The 15481-nt window shown below is 42.3% G+C and overlaps 1 protein-coding gene across 3 annotated transcripts in view; it reads left to right on the top strand.

Moving 5' to 3' along the window:
- The window catches only part of LOC109889307 (cadherin-13), a 582397-nt gene that overhangs the window by 476188 nt on the left and 90728 nt on the right, over positions 1-15481 (top strand). For all 3 annotated transcript variants that reach the window (XM_031822709.1, XM_031822708.1, XM_031822710.1), the window contains 2 exons: positions 11722-11904; positions 12881-13134. In XM_031822709.1, coding sequence (XP_031678569.1) covers positions 11722-11904; positions 12881-13134 — 437 coding nt within the window. The remainder of the gene's footprint in view (positions 1-11721; positions 11905-12880; positions 13135-15481) is intronic.

Below are 15481 nucleotides of genomic sequence, written 5' to 3'. Positions count from 1 at the left end.
GATAGAGTTCAGTGTGTCAAGTCGGAGGGTCTGCTGTCCGGACCTCTGGCAGTCTCTATGGGGGTGCCACAGGGTTCAATTCTTGGACCGACTCTCTTCTCTGTATACATCAATGAGGTCGCTCTTGCTGCTGGTGAGTCCCTGATCCACCTCTACGCAGACGACACCATTCTGTATACTTCCGGCCCTTCTTTGGACACTGTGTTAACAACCCTCCAGGCAAGCTTCAATGCCATACAACTCTCCTTCCGTGGCCTCCAATTGCTCTTAAATACAAGTAAAACTAAATGCATGCTCTTCAACCGATCGCTACCTGCACCTACCCGCCTGTCCAACATCACTACTCTGGACGGCTCTGACTTAGAATACGTGGACAACTACAAATACTTAGGTGTCTGGTTAGACTGTAAACTCTCCTTCCAGACCCATATCAAACATCTCCAATCCAAAGTTAAATCTAGAATTGGCTTCCTATTTCGCAACAAAGCATCCTTCACTCATGCTGCCAAACATACCCTTGTAAAACTGACCATCCTACCAATCCTCGACTTTGGCGATGTCATTTACAAAATAGCCTCCAATACCCTACTCAACAAATTGGATGCAGTCTATCACAGTGCAATCCGTTTTATCACCAAAGCCCCATATACTACCCACCATTGCGACCTGTACGCTCTCGTTGGCTGGCCCTCGCTTCATACTCGTCGCCAAACCCACTGGCTCCATGTCATCTACAAGACCCTGCTAGGTAAAGTCCCCCCTTATCTCAGCTCGCTGGTCACCATAGCATCTCCCACCTGTAGCACACGCTCCAGCAGGTATATCTCTCTAGTCACCCCCAAGACCAATTCTTTCTTTGGCCGCCTCTCCTTCCAGTTCTCTGCTGCCAATGACTGGAACGAACTACAAAAATCTCTGAAACTGGAAACACTTATCTCCCTCACTAGCTTTAAGCACCAACTGTCAGAGCAGCTCACAGATTACTGCACCTGTACATAGCCCACCTATAATTTAGCCCAAACAACTACCTCTTTCCCAACTGTATTTAATTTTTATTTATTTATTTATTTTGCTCCTTTGCACCCCATTATTTTTTTTATTTCTACTTTGCACATTCTTCCATTGCAAAACTACCATTCCAGTATTTTACTTGCTATATTGTATTTACTTTGCCATCATGGCCTTTTTTTGCCTTTACCTCCCTTCTCACCTCATTTGCTCACATTGTATATAGACTTGTTTATACTGCATTATTGACTGTATGTTTGTTTTTACTCCATGTGTAACTCTGTGTCGTTTTATCTGTCGAACTGCTTTGCTTTATCTTGGCCAGGTCGCAATTGTAAATGAGAACTTGTTCTCAACTTGCCTACCTGGTTAAATAAAGGTAAAATAAATAAATAAATAAATAAAAATAGAGGTCCTTCTCACCTTGTCTCTCAGATCGTTCACAGCATTGTGAAAGTTACCTGTGGCGCTGATGTTTAGGCCGAGGTATGTATAGTTTTTTGTATGTTCTAGGGCAACGGTGTCTAGATGGAATTTGTATTTGTGGATCTGGCAACAGGACCTTTTTTGGAAAACCATTATTTTGGTCTTACTGAGATTACTGTCAGGGCCCAGGTCTGACAGAATCTGTGCAGCAGATCTAGGTGCTGCTGTAGGCCCTCCTTGGTTGGGGACAGAAGCTCCAGATTCTTAGCAAACAGTAGACATTTGACTTCAGGTTCTAGTAGGGTGAGGCCGGGGGCTGCAGACTGTTTTAGTGCACTCACCAATTCGTTGATATATATGTTGAAGAGGGTGGAGCTTAAGCTGCATCCCTGTCTCAACCCATGGCCTTGTGGTAAGAAATGTGTGTGTTTTTTGCCAATTTTAACCGCACACTTGTTGTTTGTGTACATGGATTTTATAATGTTGCTATTTTTACCCCAACACCACTTTCATAAGAACACTTTGCCTTTGTTTTGCTTTGTTTGTTTGTCAAATAGGGTGTGCAGGGTGAATACATGGTCTGTCATATGGTAAAAAGCAAATTTGACATTTGCTTAGTACATTGTCTTCATTGTGGTGGTAATGTACAAGTCTGCTGTTAACGATATTGTAGAGCATTTTCCCAAGGTTGCTGTTGACGCATATCCCACGGCAGTTATTGGGGTCAAATTTGTCTCCAATTTTGTGGATTGGAGTGATTAATCCTTGGTTCCAAATATTGGGGAAACTTTCGGAGCTAATTTGTGGTCTGTATATTTGATCATTTCTTTGAGGGTACCATCAACCCAACAGGCCTTTTTTGTGTCGAACGGTTTGTATTTGTCCTGTAATTCATTCAATGTAATTGGAGAATCCAGTAGGTTCTGGTAGTCTTTAATAGTTGATTCTAAGATTTGTATTTGATCATGTTTTTGCTGTTTGTTCTTTGTTATAGTGCCATAAAGATTGGAGAAGTGGTTTTCCCATACATCTCCGTTTTGGATAGATATCTTTTTGTGTTGTTGTATGTTTAGTGTTTTCCCAGAAGTGGTTAGATTCTATCGATTCTTCAATTACATTGAGCTGATTTCTGTTATGCTGTTCCTTCTATTTTCATAGTGTATTTCTGTATTGTTTTAGTGGTTCACCATAGTGAAGGCATAGGTTCATGTTTTTGGATGGATTTTTTATTATTTTTGGGATATACAGTGCCTTGCGAAGTATTCGGCCCCCTTGAACTTTGCGACCTTTTGCCACATTTCAGGCTTCAAACATAAAGATATAAAACTGTATTTTTTTGTGAAGAATCAACAACAAGTGGGACACAATCATGAAGTGGAACGACATTTATTGGATATTTCAAACTTTTTTAACAAATCAAAAACTGAAAAATTGGACGTGCAAAATTATTCAGCCCCTTTACTTTCAGTGCAGCAAACTCTCTCCAGAAGTTCAGTGAGGATCTCTGAATGATCCAATGTTGACCTAAATGACTAATGATGATAAATACAATCCACCTGTGTGTAATCAAGTCTCCGTATAAATGCACCTGCACTGTGATAGTCTCAGAGGTCCGTTAAAAGCGCAGAGAGCATCATGAAGAACAAGGAACACACCAGGCAGGTCCGAGATACTGTTGTGAAGAAGTTTAAAGCCGGATTTGGATACAAAAAGATTTCCCAAGCTTTAAACATCCCAAGGAGCACTGTGCAAGCGATAATATTGAAATGGAAGGAGTATCAGACCACTGCAAATCTACCAAGACCTGGCCGTCCCTCTAAACTTTCAGCTCATACAAGGAGAAGACTGATCAGAGATGCAGCCAAGAGGCCCATGATCACTCTGGATGAACTGCAGAGATCTACAGCTGAGGTGGGAGACTCTGTCCATAGGACAACAATCAGTCGTATATTGCACAAATCTGGCCTTTATGGAAGAGTGGCAAGAAGAAAGCCATTTCTTAAAGATATCCATAAAAAGTGTTGTTTAAAGTTTGCCACAAGCCACCTGGGAGACACACCAAACATGTGGAAGAAGGTGCTCTGGCCAGATGAAACCAAAATTGAACTTTTTGGCAACAATGCAAAACGTTATGTTTGGCGTAAAAGCAACACAGCTCATCACCCTGAACACCATCCCCACTGTCAAACATGGTGGTGGCAGCATCATGGTTTGGGCCTGCTTTTCTTCAGCAGGGACAGGGTAGATGGTTGAAATTGATGGGAAGATGGATGGAGCCAAATACAGGACCATTCTGGAAGAAAACCTGATGGAGTCTGCAAAAGACCTGAGACTGGGACGGAGATTTGTCTTCCAACAAGACAATGATCCAAAACATAAAGCAAAATCTACAATGGAATGGTTCAAAAATAAACATATCCAGGTGTTAGAATGGCCAAGTCAAAGTCCAGACCTGAATCCAATCGAGAATCTGTGGAAAGAACTGAAAACTGCTGTTCACAAATGCTCTCCATCCAACCTCACTGAGCTCGAGCTGTTTTGCAAGGAGGAATTGGAAAAAAATTCAGTCTCTCGATGTGCAAAACTGATAGAGACATACCCCAAGCGACTTACAGCTGTAATCACAGCAAAAGGTGGCGCTACAAAGTATTAACTTAAGGGGGCTGAATAATTTTGCACGCCCAATTTTTAAGTTTTTGATTTGTTAAAAAAGTTTGAAATATCCAATAAATGTCGTTCCACTTTATGATTGTGTCCCACTTGCTGTTGATTCTTCACAAAAAAATACAGTTTTATATCTTTATGTTTGAAGCCTGAAATGTGGCACAAGGTCACAAAGTTCAAGGGGGCCGAATACTTTCGCAAGGCACTGTATATGTATATTTTTATACCAGACAAATGGTGCCTCCTACTGGCCCTCCAACACCACTTCTAGCAGCATCTGGTCTCCCATCCAGAGACTGACCAGGACCAACGCTGCTTAGCTTCTGAAGCTAGACAGCAGTGGGATGCAGGATGGTTTGCTGCTGGTTTCTCAATTTATTTCTTAGGTTTTTGCATAGGTCTCCCTCTCTGTGTTTCTTTTTCTTTCTTTCTCTTTCTTTCCTTCAGAAGAACATTTTGTTACCTTCCTCAATAGCCTAAATGACTGCATTGTTTAAAGTGTGTTTTTGAAAATGGTTCTTGGCAAAAATCTATGTTTTTGCTCATGGTGTTGGGAGATCAAGTGGTAATCTATGACACAATACCATCCTGACAGAATACACTGTGATCTGGGATACAACACTTTCCTTTAACAGAGTGTTCTGTGTTTGAAATGTTAGACTGTAAGCTGTGATACAGTAATGGTCCTAACAGAGAGAGAGGGAATTGCTGTTGGCTGGATGCAGTAATGCTTCTAGAGTGTTCCGCTTCACAATGCACCATGCAACAGTGTCTGCCAAGCAGAATACATTTCTGATATAAATCTAATTAAGGTCTGCTACAACAACAGGGTCCTTTGTGTGTGTGTGCTTGCATGCATATGTCTGTATCTCTTTCTTTCCACAAAAACTTTAAATTCAGGTGAGGTGAGCTATGGAATATTTTAGTGCTGCTACTTCACCCCGGATAGCCTCAGTACAGCCCTCAGACTTCTTAACCTGGCATTCACAGACAGACAGATAGCGAGTCTGTGTCTCAAATGCAGCCGATGGACCCTGGTCAAAAGTAGTGCACTATAAAGGGAATATGGTGCCATGTGGGACACAACCAGTATTAGTGTCCCCTGGCCGCATGTTCTCTCTGAGTCAGATCATTCCCAAGAGAGGTGAACATCACCATGCCCCACCCCATCCCCTTGGGGCTGAATGAGGACAGCCTTCATACTGTGTTGAACAGGGATGATAGCAGGGTCTGGTCAGATGGGCCTGGTCAAGCCTAAAATAAACACTCCATCCACACCAACTAGCCTGGGAGATTGGCCTGGATGATGCCTTTGAAAGGAGACAATCTCTGGAACTAGGGGACAGAGAACTGCTGACTGCTGATTGAAACCGACCTCTCATTGCTTGGAAGAGAGAGAGAAGTCAAAGAGAGAGAGAAGAGAGAGAAATAGAGAGAGAGAGACAGACAGGTCATGAGCAGATGAGCTCCTGCATGTTTCAGCATGTTCTTAAAGAATATAGAGATTTAGAGTTAGATAAACTTGGACTTTTTTGTCAGGGACATATACAGAATGCTACACTCTACAACATAACCTTCACTCAAAATCAAAACTCCAAACCTCTACAACCTGATTTTGGATGGGATTACTGAATCACCTGGAAGGTTCACAACTACCAAGGATTATTATTCTATACAGCAAATGCTCTGGTAAACAACAGAAACCTGAAAACACCATCCAACCTGGAACTGAGTGAGTATGTTTAGTCTGAAGCTATATTTTTATTTCCAAAAACCAAGAAGAAAAATACATTACATTACTTTATAAGGACTGAATGCCAAATTAAGGCTGCCAAGCTTGATACAATTTCAATTAGCACTGATGTGTCAAGTGGGAGGTCTCAAAGCCCTTTAGCCCAACAATGACAGGAGAGTCTCACAGTCTACTCCAACCTAATGGAGAGGCTTTAGAAGCTGCCATCCGCTGTTAATAGATCATTAAAATACAGTGCCCTGTGTATGTAAAGAATAATAAGACAAGAAATGAGTACAAAATGAATGAAAAATCAAGAGACACTTTTTGCTGACTATTATAAAAATGGGAACATCAGCAACCTCATCTTCCACACAGACCATCCCCTGGCATGGCACAGTGCTATGTCAACACACTACCCCTCTGTTAAGAGGGAGGGTGTTACTGATGGGTGGAATTTCAAGATACTTGACAACGAGGACTCGGAGTCAGCTAATATACATTTCTATAGGTCTTCAACAGTATTGGTACAGGGAAACCACAAACAGTTTCAGCTGGACTTCCACCTAATCAAAGAATTAGCTCAGCAGGAGAAGCTCTCCCTTGAGAAAGATACCCCACCCCGAGCAGGTCAGACCAGACCTCTTCATTATATAACCCCACAGACGAGCAACCCCAAGTGAAAAGTCAACCTCCCAGCACATAGTTCTATTCCCTCATTGAAATGAAGGATACATTTACCCAGCTGGAGGTAAGGCAGGTGGATCTGGAACAGCAGGTGATTACATTCCAGTCAGCACAGACCCAGACAACAGTCCAGCCCAACAGCCCCTTAACCAGACCCAGACAACAGTCCAGCCCAACACCCCCTTAACCAGACCCAGACAACAGTCCAGCCCAACACCCCCTTAACCAGACCCGGAGGGCTGGAGGTGGAGAGAGACATATCTGCACTCTAGACTGTGGTGAGACAACTTTAACATGATAAAAAGCATGAGCAGGAGAAGAACAGAGCACTAGAGGAGAGGACCAGACCCCCCCCCCCCACACACACACACCCCCACACAGGAGAGACCCCCCCCACACACACACACACACACACACGCACACACACACCCACTGAGGACATACACATGACACAGATTTTACTTCTTATGGACTCAAACAGGAAATATATATAATAAAATTAAATAAATCCCAAACACAATGTGTCTAAAATCTGGTGTCCAAACACCCAGCGTGCCCTAGACCTTTTGTCTGAGGACCAACTAGGTTCACCTAGCCACATAATAATACACACAGGCACAAACGACCTGAGAGCCCAGCAGGAAAGGGTGGCCACAGCATTCAAGGGAGTGATAGAAAAAGCCTTTTCTACAGCGGGTAAACAGCGGGTAAACGCAAGTATTTCCTGTGAATGTGCCTCAAAACCAAATGTTTACCTGGCCCACCAATCCACCCTGGACTTGAACAGCCTTTATGACAAGGTCCACCTATACAAGGCAGCAGTGCCCACCTTCGCCTGGACCCTAAAGGACATCGCTCTTTAACGCAGCCCCAACACTTCACACAGGAGAATAGATCAATAGACACCTCGCCCAGACCAGCGAGACACTCTCCCAGACCTGCGGGGATCGTAAAATCGTAAATATAGACATTGTCATCCTAAAAAAAACTGGTATAGAGGAGACGGACCCACTGGTTGCCCTCTAGGTTACAGAGAGCTGGTAGTCCCATCCACCAAACTACCAGGTGTGAAACAGGGAAGGGACTCAGGGGGTATGCCAATTTGGTATAGAGCAGACCTAACCCACTCCATTAAATTAGTCAAAACAGGAACATTTTACATTTGGCTAGAAATTCAAAAGGAAATTATCTTAACAGAGAAAAATGTCCTTCTGTGTGCTACCTATATCCCCCCACAAGAATCCCCATACTTTAATGAAGACAGCTTTTCCATCCTGGAGGGGGAAATCAATCATTTCCAGGCCCAGTGACATGTACTAGTCTGTGGCGACCTAAATTCCAGAACCGGACAAGAACCTGACACCCTCAGCACAAAAGGGGACAAACACCTGCCTGGAGGTGACAGCATTCCCTCCCCCATATGCCCCCCTAGGCACCACTATGACAACATGACCAACAAAAATGGGTCTCAACTCCAGCAGCTCTGTCGCCCGCGGTGTATGTACATAGTCAATGGTAGGCTTTGAGGGGACTCCTATGGTAGGTACACCTATAGCTCATCTCTTGGCAGTAGTACTGTGGACTACTTTATCACTGACCTCAACCCAGAGTCTCTCAGAGTGTTCACAGTCAGCCCACTGACACCTCTATCAGATCACAGCAAAATCACAGTCTACTTGAACAGAGCAATAGTTAGTCAATCATGAGGCATCAAAGCCAAAGGAACTGAGTAATATTAAGAAATGCTATAGATGGAAAGAATGTAGCGTGGAAACCTACCACAAAAAAAACAATAAGGCAACAACAAATTCAATCCCTTTTAGACAACTTCCTGGACAAAACGTTCCACTGTAATAGTGAAGGTATAAACCTGTCAGTAAAAATATTAGAAGTATATTTGACCTCTCAGCTTCCCTATCAAATCTAAACATTTCAAGCAGAAAACTGGAGAAAATTAACAACAATGACAAATGATTTGATGAAGAATGCAAAAACCTAAGAAAGAAATTGAGAAGCCTGTCCAACCATAAACATAGACACCCAGAAAACAAGGAACAGCACGTTCCAAAAAAGGTCCAGTCGTCAGGACACAAACACAAATTCCATCTAAACACTGTTGCCATAGAGCACACAAAAAACTATACATACCTCGGCCTAAACATCAGCGCCACAGGTAACTTCCACAAAGCTGTGAACGATCTGAGAGACAAGGCAAGGGCATTCTATGCAATCAAAAGGAACATCAAATTTCGACATACCAATTAGGATCTGGTTAAAAATACTTTAATCAGTTATAGAACCCATTGCCCTTTATGGTTATGAGATCTGTGGTCCACTCATCAACCAACATTTCACAAAATGGGACAAGCACCACATTGAGAGACTGCATGCAGAATTCTGAAAAAATATCCTCAGTGTACAACGTAAAATACCAAATAATGCATCCAGAGCAGAATTAGGCCGATACCCACTAATTATCAAAATCCAGAAAAGAGACGTTAAATTCTACAACCACCGAAAAGGAAGTAATTCCTAAACCTTTACAAAGCCATCACCCACAGAGAGATTATTAACCTGGAGAAGAGTCCCCTAAGCAAGCTGGTCCTGGGGCTCTGTTCACAAACAGAAACAGACCCCACAGAGCCCAAGGACAGCAACACAATCAGACTCAACCAAATCATGAGAAAATAAAAAGATAATTGACACATTGGAAAGAATTATCAAAAGAACAGAGCATACTAGAATGCTATTTGGCCCTAAACAGCGAGTACGCAGTGGCAGAATACCTGACCACTGTGACTGACCCAAACTTAAGGAAAGCTTTGACTATGTACAGACTCAGTGAGCATAGCCTTGCTATTGAGCAAGGCCGCCGTAGGCAGACCTGGCTCTCAAGAGAAGACAGGCTATGTGCACACTGCCCACAAAATGAGGTGGAAACTGAGCTGTACTTCCTAACCTCCTGCCAAATGTATGACATATTAGAGAGACTTTTTTCCCTCAGATTACACAGATCCACAAAGAATTTGAAAACAAACCCGATTTTGATAAACTCCCATATCTACTGGGTGAAATACCACAGTGTGCCATCACAGCAGCAAGATTTGTGACCTGTTGCCGCAAGAAAAGGGCAACCAGTGAAGCACAAACAACATGTAAATACAACACATATTTATGTTCATTTATTTTCCCTTTCGTACTTTAACTATCTGCAAGTCGTTACAACACATAATACAACATTTGTAATGTCTTTATTCTTTTGGATCTTCTCTGAGTGTAATGTTTACTGTTAATTTTTATTGTTTAATTCACTTTTGTATACTATCTACTTCACTTGCTTAGACAAAGTTAACATATGTTCCCCATGCCAATAAAGTGAATTGAATTGAATTAGAGAGAGAGAGAGAAAGAGAGAGAGAGAGAGAGAGAGTGTGTGTGTGTGTGTGAGAGAGAGAGAGAGAGAGAGAGAGAGAGAGAGAGAGAGAGAGAGAGAGAGAGAGAGACAGAGAGAGAGAGAGAGAGAGAGAGAGAGTCTGTGAGAGAGAGTCAGAGAGAGAGAGAGAGAAAGTCAGAGAGAGAGAGAGAGAGAGAGTGAAGAGTGAGTGAATGAGACAGAGAGAGAGAGAGAGAGTGAAGAGTGAGTGAATGAGACAGAGAGAGAGAGAGAGACAGAGAGAGAGAGAGTCAGAGAGAGAGAGTCAGAGAGAGAGAGAAAGTCAGAGAGAGAGAGAGAGAGAGAGAGTGAAGAGTGAGTGAATGAGACAGAGAGAGAGAGAGAGAGAGACAGAGAGACAGAGAGAGAGAGAGAGTCAGAGAGTCAGAGAGAGAGAGAGAGAGAGAGAGAGAGAGAGAGAGAGAGAGAGAGTGAGTGAATGAGACAGAGAGCAGGGAGGGTATGAGAAGCAATCTCTCAAGGAAAGAGGGTGTGGTGTTCGAGAGAGCAGTTTGGGTTTTGCTCTTCTGTTTAAGGAATTAAATTGCTCTATGTTTTAATACCCAATTAAAATTAAACACTCTGTCAATTCATAAGGATTTGTAAGACCCTTATTCTATAATAATGGACAGAGCCCAGTCTTAAAGTCAATCAGCAGAGTTTATTCACGAGAGTACTGAACACGATACAGGTTACCACAGGTTATAAACTGAAAATGACGTCATTAGTTCCAGTACCAACCCGTCTCTTCTCCCACCCTGGTACAAAGGCAGTATCTCAAGCCTTCCCACATCGTCTCGCTACCAATTTAATATAATTTATGAGCCAAGGTCTTCTTGTGTAGATAAGCATTCTACCCAGTTTGAAGATATCGTTTATTCATTTCTACCAAGGAACAGACAGTCATTGTTCTAACTCTTGACCACATTTACACACATTATATTCAGCACTGGGATCAAGAAAGAAAACTCATACATATACAGCAACATAATAGTATTCTGATTAGTACATATACAGTAACATAATAGTATTCAGATTAGTACATATACAGTAACATAATAGTATTCTGTTTAGTCAGTCCTGATTGAAATGTATACATAATTAGTCATCATTGATAAAAATTCCCTTAACATCTTCTAGTCAAAGCCTGAGTTAAATTGTTCCAGCATTCTTTAATTTGAGGATGGTGTAGATTAAGCCAAAAAAGGGATCTTCTCTCCCCTTTCTTTTTAATCCAAAACAGACATTATCTTGCAGCCGCCGTGCGCGTACTTGCGTGCATGTGTTTGGGCTTGTGTGTGTGTGTGTATGTGTACATGTGTGTGTGTGTGTGTGTACATGTGTGTGTACATGTGTGTGTGAAGGGATGGGATGGAAGTGTTGGGAATGAAGGACAGAGAGACGAGTTTGACACTGGATTCATGTTCAACTGAATAGCTTTCGAGAAATGTGAATAATGCGAGGGAGAGAACATGGTGCGTTTAATAGCCTCTAAATGTAAGTCACTTCAAGTGGAGCGTGATTCACACTGGGTAATCTACCTTGAACAAAACAACATACACTATCCCTCACTTGTCAGCGCCAAGTCCACTGACGTGATGAAGGATGCAAAAACCTTATTTTAAACCTAACTGACACATTTCCAGATGCCCTTGTATGTGCTGACCAATAGTGTACCTCTGTCCCTCCAGTTCCAGACCACTGAATATAAACCAGCTGTCTATATGTCAGTTGACCAGTCTTGTCCCTCTGTCTCTCTCTGTTCCTCCAGTTCCAGGCCAATGTGGATGAGGGCTCCACAGGGGTGGTGGTCAACCTGACTGTGGACGACAGAGATGACCCTGCGACGGGGGCGTGGCGAGCCATCTACTCCATCATCAAAGGTGACCCCACCCAGAGCTTTGAGATCCAAACCAACCCTGACAACAATGAGGGCATGCTTTCCCTCATTAAGGTAACCACAGGGCCCGAAGGTTATCTCAATTATCTATCTCAAATATCTCTCTCAATTATCTCTCAAATGTCTCTCTTAATTATCTTTCTCAAATATCTCTCATCTCTCTTGTTGATGGAATAGCTAATAAAGGTGTGTTTTTGATGTCACTGTAACAGGCAGTTTGGATGGTGATATTATATACGGCACGATTTGGCCAATTCGCTGGAGATATGAACATACGATATGAACATACTTGCACAGTAAAGAACCTGTAGCACCAACAGTTTTTATTGCTCTCATTATTCCAATAAATGTGTGTTATCATGCAATATAGCAATACAGGATACAGAAATACAGGATATTTGTAACCTTGGTAACGTTGTATGTTTCACTCTAGTACACTGCAGTTTGCCCCTTTACTGTGTGTAATTTCTCCTACACTATTGACATATTATAAGAGAAACCTGTTACACACTGAGAGTCCAAAACATTAGGAACACTTGCTCTTTCCATAGCATAGACTGACCAGCTATGATCCCTTACTGATGTCACTTGTTAAATCCACTTCAATCAGTGGTGAAGAAACAGGTTAAATTAGGATTTTTAAGCCTTGAGACAACTGAGACATGGATTGTGCATTCAGAGGGTGAATGGGCAAGATACAATATTTAAGTGCATTTGAACGGGTTATGGTAGTAGGTGACAGGCTCACCAGTTTGAGTGGGGTAAGAACTGCAACGCTGCTGGGTTTTTGACACAACTGTGGGAAGCATTGGCGTCAACATAGGCCAGCATCTCTGTGGAACAATTCGACACCTTGCAGAGTCCATGAGGCTGTTTTAAGGGCAAAAGGGGGTGCAACTCAATATTAGGAAGGTTTTCCTAATGTTTTGTCCACTCAGTGTGGAAGTGACATGTTAACTACATGATTAACACTCTCATCTCATCTCCTCCCCTCCCCTCTCCTCCCCTCTCCACTCCTCTCCTCCTCCAGCCTCTAGACTATGAGAGCTTAGTGTTCCACACGCTGCTGATCAAGGTGGAGAACGAGGACCCCCTGGTGCCAGATGTGGGCTACGGCTCCAGTTCTACAGCCACCGTACACATCACCATCCTGGACGTCAACGAAGGACCAGTCTTCTTCCCCGACCCCCTTCAGGTCACCAAGATGGAGAACGTACCCCTGGGAAGCTTCGTGGCCTTACTCAACGCCACCGACCCAGACGTCCTCCAATCACAGAGCATCAGGTGAGTGATGAGGTCATCAAGCTGCACCAGGTAGAACATTCTGCAGCATTCGGAGTTCCACACATTCAGCGTGGATATTAGGTCATTAGGTCCAGCTTGACAACAATGAGCTGTGTGCAGGTATATTAATGTGCAGTAAATCTCATCAGGTGTTGATTCCACAGATGCTCCCCTTTGTTATTGATTGAAACTGGTCAAGGCGGGGAGTCAGGGTTCAAAAACGATCATGTACAAGGAAGTTTGTTCTCTCTTTTCACCTCTTTACCATCTCTCAACTTCAGAGATTGTCTATGGTATTGAAAGAGAGAGATTCTTCTCAGTGAGCTTCTCCATGTAAGTGTGACAAGGTGATTTAACAAAGATGACCTATCAGAAGTGTAGCCTGGCATGACAGCACACCTCATGGTTTCCAGACATATCTCCATCTGTTTCAGCTCTCACCTCTCTCTCCATCCCTCAACTGTCCCGCCCTGTCTATCACCAGACACCCTATTTATCATCTTATGCATGTCAGCCAACCGCCTCTTATAAAACTGCCTGTCTGACTGTCAACTTTCTGTAAACAGTCCAATTATTCCTCTGTCACCAGGGTGGCCTTACTAGAGAGGCGTGTTCAGGTCACCTCTATTCTCAATGTCTAGGAGGTCTATTACTTTTTGCTGTGTGTAACAGTCAAATTGTTCCCTGGCAGCATTGGGGAGCCATTACATGTAGGTGAACATCTCTTGCTTTACAAAAGGGGAAAGTTGTGATTGCTTTATTGGCTATAAGGAGAGATTTATGCTACATGTGTGATGCTACAGCTCGTGGAAAGGGTTTTACATGGAATCCAAAAGGGTTCTTCAAATGGTTCTCCTACGAGGACAGCCAAATAACTCTTTTAGGTTCTACAGTGGTTCCTCCTTTAAAAGTTGTGTCATACTGAAGCACACCTTGGGGGCTGCTTCAGCATTCTATGGCACGTTATTTAATTGTCAGCCATTTATCACATTAATGCAGGTTAGTGCTAGTTTGACCACCAGAGGGCATCTTTGAGAAACATTTGATATTCTCCCATATTGACGTTACTAGAGAATTTAAAACCTTTTTGGTAATAATATTTGGCTTAATTAATTTAATTAATATTATGGTGTTTCTATTCCGAGAAAAATGAAACACTCAGGGTTTCCGTTAGGATGGAATGGAAAATATTGCACTGTACAATGTGACGGTCGGGAGTAGGCTACAGCATAAGAGGTTTGGACAATTCTAAATTAATATCTAAGGGGCATAACATTTCCACACCCTAATTGTAGTGTAACCAATACTCATTTTGCCTATGGTAGGCCAATAGTATATCTAAAAATAAAAAATTATTCAATGACGTGACTCTCCACCAATAATTACATTTAGAGGATTGGAGGATTCTAAATTCATGTATATGGGACATTTTTTGTGAGGATCTGTGAGAATATCTGAGAATATCTACGTTTTTTTTTACATCATTCTAAATTAATTAATAAGAAGAAGAATCACTTTGTTTATAAAGTAACAATATTTTGGAGATTTGGCCATAATGACCGTCGTTATGTTTGGAGGAAAATGGGGGAGGCTTGCAAGCCAAAGACACCATCCCAACCGTGAAGTCCGGGGGTGGCAGCATCATGCTTTGGGGGTGCTTTGCTGCAGGAGGGTCTGCTGCACTTCAAAAAATAGATAGCATCATGAGGGAGGGAAATTATGTGGATATATACGTCAAGACATCAGTCAGGAATTTCAAGCTTGGTCGCAAATGGGTCTTCCAATTGGACAATGACCCCAAGCATACTTCCAAAACTGTGTCAAAATGGCTTAAGGACAACAAAATCATGTGCGAGCAAGGAGGCCTACAAACCTGACTCAGTTACACCAGCTGAGTCGAAGTTCACCCAACTTATTGTGGGAAGCTTGTGGAAGGCTCCCGAACCGTTTGACCCAATTTAAAGGCAATGCTATCAAATACTAATTGAGTGTGTGTAAACTTCTGATCCACTGGGAATGTGATGAAATAAATAAAAGCTGAAATAAATCATTCTCTCTACTATTATTCTGACATTTCACATTCTTAAAATAAAGTGGTGATCCTAACTGACCGAAGACAGACAGGGAATTTTTACTATGATTAAATCTCAGGAATTGTGAAAAACAGAATTTAAATGTACTTGGCTAAAGTGTATGTAAACTTTCGACTTCAACTGTATATCTTACGAATATCATGGAATATAGTTGAACATTTTTGTTTCTCCTTGCTTGTCTCAGAGCAGCGCGAAACGGTCCTGAAATAGACGGGAAGACTATATATAACCATATTTTGGAAATGATTTTGTTT

Source organism: Oncorhynchus kisutch, linkage group LG4, assembly GCF_002021735.2.
Source record: "Oncorhynchus kisutch isolate 150728-3 linkage group LG4, Okis_V2, whole genome shotgun sequence".
Classification (NCBI taxonomy): domain Eukaryota; kingdom Metazoa; phylum Chordata; class Actinopteri; order Salmoniformes; family Salmonidae; genus Oncorhynchus; species Oncorhynchus kisutch.
This window is presented reverse-complemented; position numbering and strand designations above follow the sequence as displayed.